Source organism: Sphaerodactylus townsendi, linkage group LG03 (assembly GCF_021028975.2).
Source record: "Sphaerodactylus townsendi isolate TG3544 linkage group LG03, MPM_Stown_v2.3, whole genome shotgun sequence".
Classification (NCBI taxonomy): Eukaryota; Metazoa; Chordata; class Lepidosauria; order Squamata; family Sphaerodactylidae; genus Sphaerodactylus; species Sphaerodactylus townsendi.
Window position 1 is genome coordinate 48,177,507 of NC_059427.1, and position 14,070 is coordinate 48,191,576.

Below are 14,070 nucleotides of genomic sequence, written 5' to 3' on the forward strand. Positions count from 1 at the left end.
AGTGGAACTTATTTCAGAGGGAACATCTATGAGCTTGCGTGCATATTAGTAAGTGGCGACTCTGACGCACGACTAGATGGACACTCTTACTGGGTCAGAAAGGCAGAAATAAGTCCTAATCGTGCTACAAACATAAACATGAGGTGATTTAAGGAATTCCTCATTAAGCAAAGCCAACATTTTGGTCTGAAGCATACTTACCTTAAACAAGTCTCACTGATTTTGATGGATATTACTTAGACATGTGAGTGTACTTAAGACCTAAAGCCTGTAATTTAACTTAGCAGGAATCATCATCCTATTATGGCCATACACCTATTCTCTGACAACCTCTACCCAGGAATGCCTGCCCTTTTTTCAAAACATCTTTTTTTTAAAGTCAGGTTATGTGATAGAAGACATCAAAATACATTAAATCACTCTCCAGTAGGATATGACATTTTTATGCACAATATTACAGTCTAACTGTGTGAGGGTGGGTAGGCTTTTTCTGAATGGCTCAGAATATTTGCTATTCCAACTTCTGGTGGGCTTTCTCAGCCTCCAAGTGAACTGTGTAATGGGTTCAGGAAAGAAAAGATCCACCATCCATAGCTACATACTCGAGTGGTGACAGATAACTGCTTATGATGTGTGCCACATAACTACAATGATGATGTCTAGACATTTTGTTACACTGAACCACATGCTGACTTAGGAGTCCCATTGAGTTCCTAAGCATGATTACTTGTTTTGTTGGGATTCTACAGATTTCACAGGATTGCACATTAGCAATCATATTCAGTGCTCAGGCATGGAAAACCATATTTCTAAATCAGTGTAGAAGTGTAGAAGAGATAATAGTTGGTCACCAGCTGGAACACAAATTCATACCTGGATGTCTCAATGCAGAAAATCCCTGCTCGTGATCATTCCACTGCCATTCATCTTCACTTTCATTGACTTGGGTTTGGATGAGGTCAGGGATTCTCCCACCAATGGGAATATCAAAAAAACGCTGACTGTCATAACTGGGAAGAGGAGAATGGAAGGAGCAGAAACGGTGTCCAGATGTAATGATTACCATCAAGCATTCTAAGAACTGAACATTTGTCATTACCACTTGCTCAGTGACTGTCATATAGAAATATTTACATTATTTTGTTGTATTTTAAATTGTTTTATTGTATTTATTGAACTGTTGAAAGCTGCCCTGAGGCTATGAGGGGAAAGACGGCATATAGAACAAATAAAACTAAACTAAACATGCAATTATACAGGTTGGAAAAAGACCTCAATCTAGTCCAGCACTGTAGCAACATTTGGTGTACATAACTGAAGATAACCTTGTCTTTATCCAGATTAAGTAAGATCTTGAATTCATTCACAACTTTTGAACAGTTCTACAGAAATTAGTAGTAACTGTTAATATTTTGGCAAACCTATCAGGAATGAAAAGAATAAGGAACTAGAGAGCCAGCGTAGTAATGGTTAAAAGCAGGTGCACTCTAATCTGGAGAACCGGGTTTGATTCCCCACTCTGCCACTTGAGATGTGGAGGCCTATCTGGTGAACCAGATTACTCCAACACATGCCAGTTGGGTGATCTTGAGCTAGTCACAGTTCTTCAGAGCTCTCTCAGCCCCACCTACCTCACAGGGTGTTTGTTGTGGGAGGGAAGGGAAAGGAGATTGTTAGCCCCTTTGAGTCTCCTTACAGGAGAGAAAGGGGGAATATAAATCCAAACTCTTCTAGATTGTTCTACTTTGCCAAAACAATGGAATATGGCCTGAAAATGTATACCTGCTCTCTCCACGCATCTTATTGAGATTTATTCTACAAAAAAAGTTTAGAATACACTGAACACCCCAGCAACTCTTTAGAAAAGGTCTGAGTAAAATGTCTAATTGTTGTGCTGAAACTTGCAGGACACATCACTTATACATATGCTTTGGGTACGTCCAGTCATTTGGTTTTTCTAGGAAGAAGTTATTATTCATATCAATTTGTATTAGAATGTTCATTTATTTTTGAAGATGCTTATGAACTTTTAAACTATCTGCCTGACTCTTGGAGGCTAACCAGTGGTCAATAAAAATGGACCTGCTGAGACCTTACTATAGCTACCCTCCCCCCCGCCCCATCCCCATATTACAACACTGGAATGATAAAAACCAACCTCTAGTTAATGGACTGAGGACCGTAGAACTCTACCAGTATTTGAATACATGGCATATAGATGGCAACTGAATATAGTTTTATTTTTAAATACTTGGAAACCATGTGCAGAAACTCCATACACAGGGGAACTGAATTTCCAACATGGAATTCCAGGTACCCTGCTGATCCAAAATCCTAATGGCAGCCCCAGGTCTGCCACATATACTTCGGGATATGTGAATCAGTTTTTACTCTTCTTTCAAGCCTAGAAAACTGGACCCAAACCACTAAGAAAATCTGCATACCTATCAAGACACTCCCCAGTGTCCTTGTCACAATCCCTGGCACAGTCACAAGGTTGGCAGCCATTTTTTCCAAAGCCCCAGTATCCCATGAGACACCTGTCACATTTTGGCCCTGCAACTCCTGGCTTGCAGAAGCAGAAGCCTGTCTTTGGATGGCATCTCCAGCTCTGATTGAAGGTTGTGTTCACAGAGCCCACTGGTTGACAGGCGCAAGCTAAAAGAGAAAGTGAGATGCAATAGAGATTATAATCCCACAGTCCTCTACATAGGTAGCATCTGTGCAATCAAACAATGAATTATTAAATTCAACATGTATAATACTCATCATACTAACCATTCATAGTGGAGAGATTAACAGTGCAATCCTATGCAGAGTTACTCTCATACAAACCCACTGATTTCAAAGAGTTTCAACTGGAATCACTCTGCATAGGACTGTCTTTATAGTGTAGCCCCAAATGATCAAGAGAGGTGCCAGTCAGTTTTGGGAAAACATCATAGTTCAGTGGTAAATCATTTGTTTTGTATGCATAAACAGCAATGTGCTATCTCTGCCTACTGGTGTGCACTTAAAAGCCATTATTTTCAATGAATGGTAGAGCAAGCCTTTAAATTCAGAGAGGAGGTCAACTTCCCATTGAAAAGAATGGTCCTTCAAACTTTCAGTAACGAGGGTGGCTCAGCCTTCTCCCTCACTATCAAAGATGTACCCACTGTACCTTAGCTGCAGAATATAATCTTGATACATATCCAAATATGCATATTTAATGAAACTGTAAGGCCCCTTCCGCACACTTTCAATCCACTTTCAAAGCACTTTCAGCTGTGCGGAACAGCAAAATCCACTTATTATTATTATTATTATTATTACTTAAACTTTTATACCGCCCCCATCCCCGAAGGGCTCTGGGCGGTGTACACACAAAATATAAATACAAATAAACACATTATTAAAACCCTTAAAACAGCGATAACAATAAAAGAGGCGTCCGCCAACCCCAATTTTAAAAATTCTCCCCGGGGAAAAAGAGAGGGGGGGGTGGAGAGTCGTGTCAGATGGTAGGCCCAGGTATAAGCCGATTAGGGGCCGACTGGGGGGCACCATTCAGCGGCTGGGTCCTCCGAAGGCCCGGCGGAACAACTCCGTTTTACAGGCCCTGCGGAACTCGTTAAGGTCCCGCAGGGCCCGAACAGCCGGAGGAAGGGTGTTCCACCAGGCCGGGGCCAGAGCCGTAAAGGCCCTGGCCCGTGTGGAGGCCAGCCGCATCATTGAGGGGCCAGGGACCACTAATAAATTGGCCTCCGCAGAACGAAGAGGCCGTGCCGGGACATATGGGGTGATGCGGTCTCGAAGGTACGAGGGTCCCAGGCCGCGTAAGGCCTTGAAGGTCAACACCAATACCTTGAAGATGATCCGGAACTCCACCGGGAGCCAGTGCAGCTGGCGCAACACAGGCTGAATATGGTCGTAAATGGCGCTGCCTGTGAGTAAGCGCGCCGCTGCATGTTGAACCAGCTTTAGTCTCCGGAGCAAACGCAAGGGAAGGCCCGCGTAGAGCGAGTTACAATAGTCTAACCTGGAGGTGACCGTTGCGTGGATCACAGTGGCTAGGTCCGCTCGGGAGAGAAAAGGCGCCAGCCGTCGGGCCTGGCGGAGGTGGAAAAAAAGCAACCGGGTTGTATGGGCCACCTGGGTCTCCATTGAAAGAGACGAATCCAGGTGGACCCCCAGGTTGCGCACGGAGGGGGTCGGCGCCAATATGGCCCCCTCCCACACCGGCGGCTGAAAAAACCCACTCTCCCCCTCACGGCCAAGCCAGAGGATCTCCGTCTTCGATGGGTTCAGTTTTAACCTGCTCTGCCGCAACCAACCAGCAACCGCCTCCAAACAGTGCTGGAGAGCCGCAGGGGCGGCTACTGCTCCCCCCTCCATCAACAGAATGAGCTGCGTGTCATCAGCGTACTGGTGACAGGTCAGCCCAAAACTCCGTACCAGTTGGGCAAGGGGTCGCATATAGATATTAAATAGCAGCGGGGATAGTAAAGCCCCCTGGGGTACACCGCAATCAAGCGGGCACTTCCGGGAGGCCAAATCCCCGCACCTCACTGCTGACTACGACCCGGAGAAACTAGGCAATCCACTGGAAGGACCGTGCCCCACACCCCAGAGCCAGCCAGGCGGTGGGTCAAAAGGTCATGATGCGACCACATCAAAGCGGCTGCGGTAAGATCTAACAATACCAGCAGCGCCCGATCCGCCGGTCAAGCTGAATACGGAGTGTATCTGTGACGGCGGCGAGAACAGTCTCCGTCCCATGCCCAGCACGGAAGCCGGACTGGAAGGGGTCGAAAGCGATCGTCATCCAGAAAGCCTTGAAGCTGCTCCAACACCACTCTCTCAATTACCTTCCCCAGAAGCGAAAGATTCGAGCAGGCGGTAATTGGCCAGATCCCTCGGATCTAATGATGGTCTTTTTAAGAGTGGGTGGACCACTGCCTCCTTCAACCCATCAGGGAAGACTCCTTGCTCGAGGGAGCCATTGATGATACTCAACAGATGGGGCCGTAGCTCCTCCCTGCAGGTTTTTACAAGCCAGGAGGGGCACGGATCCAGAGGACAGGTAGTTGGTCTAACAGCAGCTAAGGTCCTGTCAACAGCGGCTTCAGAGAGCAGGGAAAACTGGGCCAAACAAGGGCCTGAGGACGGCAAGGGAGCCTCCAGTTCGCTAATTGTAGCTAACGTGGGGGACAGATCCTGGCGGAGCGACGCGACCTTATCCGCAAAAAAGCTCATAAAGGCCTCACAGCTGATACTCAATTGTGAATTTGAAGACCTCTCCGATAGAGAGGTTAAGGTCCGAATTATACGAAATAATTGTGCCGGGCGAGAGCTAGCGGATGCGAGGGAGGAGGAGAAGAAAGTCCTCTTCGCTTCCTTCGTCGCCATCTCATAGGCTTTCATAAACGTCCTATAAGATGTTCGCGCAGCCTCGTCACGAGACTTCCTCCACACTCGCTCTAGACGTCTAAGCGCCCGTTTCATATGGCGCAACTCCGCTGTATACCACGGAGCGCGCCGGGAACGGGGGCGTAGAGGACGCCGGGGGGCAACAACCTCGATGGCATCGGAGAGCCGGGAATTCCAGTCCTCCACCTGCTCATCGAGCGTGCCGGCGGGTACAGGGTCCCGTAGAGCATTCAGGAAACCAAGTGGATCCATAAGTCTCCGCGGGCGGGCATAAATCAGCCCGTCGCCTAGACAGGGGTGTTGTGGTAGGTCCATCTGGACCCTCAGGGCATAATGGTCGGACCATGGCACTCTATCAATAGAGGATACGACCAAATTAACCCCCGACCCGAAGACCAAGTCCAGCGTATGCCCGGCGTCATGAGTGGGGCCAGAATTTACTAAGGAGAGGCCTAGCGTCGCCATGGATGACACTAGGTCCGTAGCCACCGTACACGAGGCGTCGTCGACATGGACGTTGAAGTCACCCAAGACAATAAGTCTGGGGAACCGCAACGCCCAGTCTGACACCACCTCCAGCAGCCGCGGCAGGCCGTCTCCCGGTGCGCTAGGCGACCGGTACACCAGGAGGATGGCCAACCTCTCCAGGGCCAACCACTCGAAGCCGACGCATTCCATGCCGGTGATCTCCGGGACGGGGACTGCCCTGAAGGGAATAGATTCACGGATGAGCAGAGCCACTCCACCCCCCCGGCCCTGTGTTCGTGATCGGTGAAGGCACGCGAAACCTGGTGGCGCGACCTCGCACAAGGCAACAGTCTCGCCTTCGCGTACCCAGGTTTCGGTGATACACGCCAGGTCCACCTGCTGGGCTCCAAGAAAATCTTGGAGCACTTTGGTCTTATTATTAATGGACCTGGCGTTAAATAACACCAAAGACGAAGCAGAGTATCCCTGATCCCGACCACCGTCGTTCTTCGGGATAGGTCGGAGGTCAGAAGGCGAACGAGCATAACCGTATCTCATGCGCCTTCTATCATATGGCCGCCGCCTACCGCAGTATCTACCCCGTCCCATCAGCACAGGGATCCCTAGCCCCAGTTCTGGTGCCCCCATGACTCTACCAACCTCCCTCCACCCAGAGCCTGACTAAACTTCCCACAAAAGGTGGGCCCAGCTCTACCAATGAACGTTTCTAGCCTAAACTAAATCTAAACTACAGACAGGCTGGGCAACCAACTATAGCTTGCCCACGACTCAATATTAAAATACAACCAATATTTACAGTCTATAACAAGTAAGAAAATACAGCACTCCCACTATACTACTCTCTCACTATACTCATCTAGACTATAGACATTATAACACAATCAGGAGTTTGGTGGAAATTATAGGCCATTATAGGCCAGGAGCCAGAAGAGGGCGCTAGATGACAAAAGGGGCTGCTGCCACCAGCTCTCCGTGCCCGCTATAGGAGTGTACGATGTAATTACGTAGTCCACTGGCAAGTCAATGAAACAGTGGTTCCCACCACTCAAGCCAGCTGCCTCACATAGGCCGTCCAAATTAAGGAGATGAATCACTGGGGGGTAACAGCACGGGGGTACTGCCCGGGTAGCAACCGGGGTGCTCCTGCCACCAGCCACCCCGCTTGACTCCCGAGCAGAGAACTCCACATTCAGATGTTGTACGCCAGAGTGTTGACCAAACAGCCCTCTCACAGCTGATTCGTCTGACGTGAAGCCAGTAGCGATGTCATCAGGTATCAATATCGGTGCTCCGGCAGCTCCCCCCCCGCTCCGTCGACCCCTCAAGCCGATCGCCGTGACTGTGTGATCTATGCTGCGCTAGGGCAGATTTACAGGGCCGTGATCTTAAACGGGACGGTCGCGTCGTCGGTGCGGCTTCCACAGCCTCCACAGCGCCACCTGCAGGGTCAGCCGCTTCGCCGTCTCCCGCGGCGGCCTCCGCAGCGCCACCTACGGGGCCAACCGCTTCGTCGTCTCCTGCAACAAGCCCCAGCACAGCCGCCACGCTCGGATCTTTTTTACGACCGGGCTCCCGCAGCGGCGAAGTCCCGAGCGGGGAGTAAAGGGGGATTTCTGCCACCAATCCCCAACGTCGCAGCCTCCAGGCTCCAACCTCGGAAGCCGCGCCCGATACTTTCCGGCTGCAAGACTCCCGGCCCGATGGAAACCAAGTTGAAACACCGGTGGGGATCACTGCCACTGACCCCCGGCTGCACAGCCACCACGTCGTTCCCTCCCCCGTCGCCAGCCCGTCGAACTCAGCAAAGTGGGCACCGCAAGGCGAGCAGCAAGGGAGGCAAGAAGCCCCGTAGAAGTGGGGACGAGGAAAACAGGAAGGGCGAGGGGCACAAGATAATGGCGTAGGAGAACCCCGATACCTCATACCGCCTCATGTCGCCTCGCTCTGTTTCACCCCAGTCTATTTCGTCCTGTTGTCGTTACTGTTGTTTGCAAACAATTGTGAAAGTGGATTGAATGTGCATTATTCTGCATGTGCAGGAGGGGCCTAAATGTAACAACCAACACAGAACCACATAAAGGCAGAATCAACCAACACAGAATCACACACTAATCGCATGTGCAAGAATCCACACTCAGAGTGCATGCCTCACAGGTCTATATAACATATGATTAATATCCAGACAGTTCAAAAAAATCCAAGACGGGTTCCCTGGTAAATGCACATTTGTAATGACCAATCCTCTTTGTCAGTGGATATTCACACTTGCCACTATATCTTGGGTTCGCTATCTCCATTATAGGTTTCCTCCATACATCCTAGATTCCATCTTGATGATGACCTTGTGACCTTAAATCTGGGTTAAGTAACAAAATGTAACCCTCAGCTGCTGAACAGCACACCCATTCATTCATTCTCATTCATTCATTTATTCATTCATTCATTCATTCCGACTTATTAGTCTTCAAACTTAGACTTCAAACATTAAAAGGCCAAGATTTTCAATAAGGGTAGACCTGGCCTCTGGAAGCCTTTTCTGTAACTGATGGTCAATCCTAACTCTTTTTTTCACTGTTACATGACCTGAACTGGTTGAACTGGAAAGTATAATCCTAAACTAATATCCTATCCTACAATTAGAATGCTTAAATCTCAGTGAAGTCAATGGAATGTAAACAACCCAACCATGCATTGGATTGCAGTGTGTGCCGTCTGGCTGTCATTCAGCCCCAACTGTTAGTGCCAAATGAGTACAAAAAAGATCAAAGATAAGGAATCTGATAGATGGTAAGAATTAGCAGACCATCTCATATTTACACTTTACCATTCTGGATAAGAATTCTTATATTTTATGGGAATGCCTATGCCCAGGAAGTCAGCAAAGAGGGCCTTGGCTAGCATTAGAGCATTCAAATTGTTATACAACACATTTTTTCCCCCAGTGACTGGTGATTAAGAGGGAATGTGCTCGATTATTATGACTAATGCTGAGAGATTCCTCCTGAGTCTGAGCAGAGTCCAGTTCTTTTTTCTTCTTGGGTGCCTGAGGGCCTGTTGCAGCTTAACAGAGAGACTTTGCTCTGGATGGAAGAGCACTCTTAAAGCAAGCTTTCACTAGGGATTAATAAAGTATTTCATTCAGCTTTTGCATTGCTTTCTTTCCCTAACCAAGTGCCCACTGAAGAGACAGGGAGAGTTTTTGATCCCCCCCCCCCCTTTTAAGTATTTCTTCTTTCCTTCTCACAGTGGAGCTGAGAACCACATTGCTCACTCCACAAACATCCGTGCAATTTGCTGTGACAAATTTGTTATTTTCCTCTTTGGTATTTTCCAGCATCAAAACAAGTATATATTTAGCATGAAGTTTCTTAGTCAAATAAACTGAGTATATCAGTTACTGGTACATCTCAATTCTCAGGTCTTCAGCTCATGATCTGCAAGATATGATGTGGCACATAGCTAGTGGTTTGGTGCCAATTAAAGAACAGTCAAGGGTATCTTGGAAGGCAAGTACTATCTACCTGACAGAGAAGGAAAGGGCAGGAAATGGCAATCCTTAATATGGCGATAAAAAGCTAAAGAAGCTAGCGAGCAGTCCCGAGAAGACGTAAAGATGTGCTGTTGCTCTTTGCATCAGGTCCCAGACCTCCAGTTCTTTGCTTTGCTCAGCAGACCCAGAACTCAGAGGAGGAATCACAGATCATCTAGGGCAGGCTATGGTTAAGCCAAACAAGCTTGCAGAGTCAGAGCAGATGGAGCTAGAAGCCATCTTCAGGGTTCATACTGGCCTAGCCAGTTGCTAACATTTACATCCCTTTAAGGTGACTTATCTGTCAGTGAACAGGTCTGCTTCCTTCAGAGTATAACAGAAAACAAAACAATTTATTACAAAAAGTCTTATTACGATAGGACTTAGATGGTCTTTTCACACATAAGAACATATGGGGTGTTCTGCTGGATCAGACCCTTGCTCCATCTAGTCCAGAATACTGTTTCACATAGCGGTCTACCAGTTGTCCTAAGCATAAAGAACACATCCTCCCTGTGCTGTTCCCTTCCAGCAGTGATAGTCAGAAACTTACTGCCTCTGGAAGTCATGGTTCTCTTCAGTCACTATGGCTAAAAGCTATTGATAAACCTCTTGCCCATGCATCTGTCTAGTTTTAAAGACACCTATCCTCATGGCCATCACTAAATGTACCTTCAGTGAATTCTACTATTTAATTACTCATTAAGGAAAGAAGTGCTTCCTTTTGTCCCTCCTGAATCTATTACCCATCAACTTCACTGGGTGCCACTGAATTCCAGAATTATGGAACCCATGCACAATTTTATAAAACTCTATCATGTCCTACCTTAATCAAATCCTTCCTAAACTGAAAAGCCCCAGATTCTTTGGCTTCTGTCATAAGAAAGTATTAAATATTTTAGTGGGCCTCTTCTCTACTTTGTCTAGCTCTACAGTATCTTTTATTAAGATAGGGTGGTCACAATGCAAATGAAAGGTTGCCCACTGGACCACCTATCACTTAAGGATGTGTGAAACATAAATCAAAAATGATAAAAAATAAATATTACTATTGGGCACATACTGAAAGTGATTTTGCTGGTGATACTAAAAACCAAACTAGATCTGGCACAAAAGATCTGTGATTAAGACCTCTCAATTTTTTAATATAAAAAATCTAACTAGCAGGCATATGTATTTGGTTTAAAAATCTGGGGAAAGTCTCTGGGGTGGAGGAGGGAGCATTTAACCCTTTCCTTCCAAGTTTTACTTTCCATAGAATTAATGGGGGGGGGGGACACCATTGAAAATCCTGAAAGGGATATGGGAGAAAAGGTTAAACACTCCTTCCTACTGTGGTCTTCTTCACCATCAAAAGAGTAGTGTGGGATTTCTTACCTAACTAGTTTGATCTTCAAAAACCTTGAGGAATTTAAGTTTCTGATTCAAATATAAAGCCTACAATATAAAGCCTATATAACAAAAATAACCCTGATCCTTTTTCTATACATTCTTGTGCACACACAAATAATGCAAGAAACTATTCAGAGGTTCTTATAGTGTCACATGGAATACAACACTGGAGAACATGCGGTTAACATGTGTATGAATATACACCATCAGAGATAGATAGCACTGGAAGCATTTTTTCTACATTAGGAATTTACATATTTCAAGAACTGGGGGTAAATTAAGTCACACGATCCGGCTGGCCTTGGTAGTCAACTAAAATTTGTGATCATCAGAGAATGAGATCACAGACAAGATAAGTTGGGAAGGAGCAAGATTTTTCCTCTGATTGTGCTGTGCTTCAGAGACATCTAGAAAGCAATAAGATCCTCAGTGCTTTCTTTAAATTTCCAAAGAGCAAAGCCATGATTTTTGCCTATGGCACAAAAGACATGGTCATCAGCTGGTAAAGGTGAGTACGCTTTTGTGCTAATGGACTTACATAACTCAACCTGAAGTTCTGTAGTAAGATTTTTGATATACTAAAAATACAGCATTGTGATAGTAGTGGTAGGAATTATATAGTATGACCGGAATTACTGCAAGTCTTGATATGCATATAGTGGCATTCGATTACTACCAGAATTGAATACCTTTTCCACACTGTGCATAAATTTTATATATCTGCTTGTATCATGGTCCAAGTATATAATTAGATAGCTAAATTGCATCTGGAATGAAACATTACTAAATGTCAGCCATCAAAGACTAAAATCAAATCTTTCCAAATATCAGAGCCCCTGTGCCCACAAAGGGAAGGACAGAATATAAAATCCAATAAATAAAAGTAATAAGGATGATGATGATAATTATAATAGTAAGTATTCAGCAAATATTCTGCTAATATCTAGTGAAAATCCCACATCAATGTTCACTCACGTGAATTTTGAATATAATGTTTGGTGGCAAAGAAATGAGAAGAAGGTGAGCACTGAAGAGAACAGAGATCCAGTTTCCCCAAAGTAGAATATCCTATGATTTGCACAGGTTGTTCCTTCAGAAAGTTTTGCTTTGTTGTTCTCTAAGGTTTCTTCCTTCAGTGAGTATCTAATAATATATCATGTTAGTCACAGAACCTTTGCTTCTCTGTCAGACTACAGAACTTGGACACAGAATCTTTCAACCTCTATAAGACTTGAAACTTAATCTTGTGGAACAGTGACTTTTACAAAGCTTTGCTTTCACCCAGACTTCTCAGAGTAGAAGAAAAACTGCAAGAGAAATCCTGAAGTGTTATGAAACATGGTGGGGCACCCCAACGGGTTAGCAAGGCGGCTCCTCATTCATTTTGCTTTCATGAAAGGTTAAAAGTTGGTGATCAGGGGGCCATGGAGGCTGAGCCAGCACTAGCATTCAGAAAAGGCAAACACAAAAGAGCAGAAACTCTGTGAACAGGCAAGGCTGTGAACAGGCACAGTTTAAACCATGTCACGGGCTTGGTTCTGGTTGCAAGAAAAGCATATGTAACCTGAGTTTAGAGGAACGTGGATGAGGCATCTCAAAGGATCAGCAGCACAACACCAGAAGAAGGGCTGCCACCCCTTTAAAAATATATTAGGGTGAAGACAGACGTAATGGGAAAAGGAAGTACAATTTCACAATGAAAATGACAGACATGAAGCCCAGCCAGTAGTCCAGTCTTTCCCCATGCTTCATGTAGGCAGCCTATTTTTTCAGAATGCATTTCCAGTTATATATTTGTCAAAAATTATGTCCCTCTTTATTCTGCATTCAAGGCAGCTTACATAAGACACAACCACAAAAATATAGTAAATCAAACAGCCAGTATAAATTTCTCATTTAAAAAAAAATCTAAAAATGCAACTGGCTATTTTGCAGCGTGCACTAGCTGTTGCCTTATTTCATTTCCTTTTAAAAGATTTTTAACACAAAATTTGTCTGAGGATTTTCAGAAGTAGATGCAGGGATGCAGGCTTTCCTAATAAACTTTGGGTATTACTTAGCTGTTGTGATATCCTTGAAGTGAAAGATTTCTCCCTTCATTGCTTGTTTCTTGAGAGGAATAGGTACATTATGAAGGAAACAACTTGTGAAAGCCACATAGACCAATCAACTTGGATGTAAGTTGCCAACGTCCAGGTGGGGCCTGGGGAGCTTTCAGAATTACAACTGATCTCCAGACTACAGAGACCAGTTCCTGGAGAAAAATGACTGCTTTAGAAAATGGACTCTATGCCATTATACTCTGCTGAAGCCCCTCTCATCCCCAAACCTTTCCTTACCCCAGGTGTACTCCAAATCTCCAGGAATTTTCCATCCTGGAGTTGGCAACCCTACTTAGATTAACTGTAGATTTGGATATCATTTTTTATCCTGAAAAGTGAACCAGTAACATGAAAAAACCCCTTTGAATAGATATATTTCATTTCCAATGCCTTCTGATGTATTGCCTTGGGCAAAATGACTTACGTTTGCAAACCTCTGGGGAAGACATGGGTTTTCCTCTATCTCTGTAATAACCAGGCTTGCACCTCTGACACCGGTAGCCCTCTGTGTTGTGCTTGCAATCGTCACAGACACCTCCACTCTGTTTTCCTGATGCCAGCCAGATGCTCTGGTCAAAATGGCAGCTGTCTGCATGATTATGACATCGGCACTCTTTCCCGGAGGGGAGCAGGGAAAGAAGAACAAGGAACACATTAGGATAGACAAGTATGACTCGAGTGTTAATTGACTTTTGTTTGGTCATGGATTTATTTAATTCTAGAGAGGGAGGAAAAACAAGAGTAAGTAGGGCAGTGGTGGCGAACATATGGCACTCCAGATGTCCATGGACTACAATTCCCATCAACCCCTGCCAGCATGGAGTGCCATAGGTTCGCCACCATGGAAGTAGGGGAACATTTTTGTCAGCTGGGTAACAAACATAACTGCTGAGGATTGTTTTTCCCTTTCCCAGTGATGGATTTAGGTCCTAGGCTATTCCACTAGTGAGGTCCCTCCCAATCCCCCAACCCCACAACTAAAGGAAGATAGAAGAGTGTTTTGAACAAAATTCCCTGAAATCAACAATGATGATGGGTATTTAAAATTCTTCAATTCACAATTCCTCCTCTAAATGTGGTGGTTAAATACCAAAGTATTATGCCAGTGTCAAAAATATTATATACATTGGCCAGAGGCCCTACAGA

The 14,070-nt window shown here is 45.4% G+C and overlaps 1 protein-coding gene across 1 annotated transcript in view; it reads right to left on the reverse strand.

The window, feature by feature from the left end:
• The window catches only part of LOC125429579 (netrin-4-like), a 76,163-nt gene that overhangs the window by 15,529 nt on the left and 46,564 nt on the right, over window positions 1-14,070 (reverse strand). Inside the window, exons 5-7 of the mRNA XM_048490808.1 lie at window positions 13,349-13,537; window positions 2,445-2,658; window positions 874-1,010 (exon numbers count right to left, since the gene is read on the reverse strand). Coding sequence (XP_048346765.1) covers window positions 874-1,010; window positions 2,445-2,658; window positions 13,349-13,537 — 540 coding nt within the window. The remainder of the gene's footprint in view (window positions 1-873; window positions 1,011-2,444; window positions 2,659-13,348; window positions 13,538-14,070) is intronic.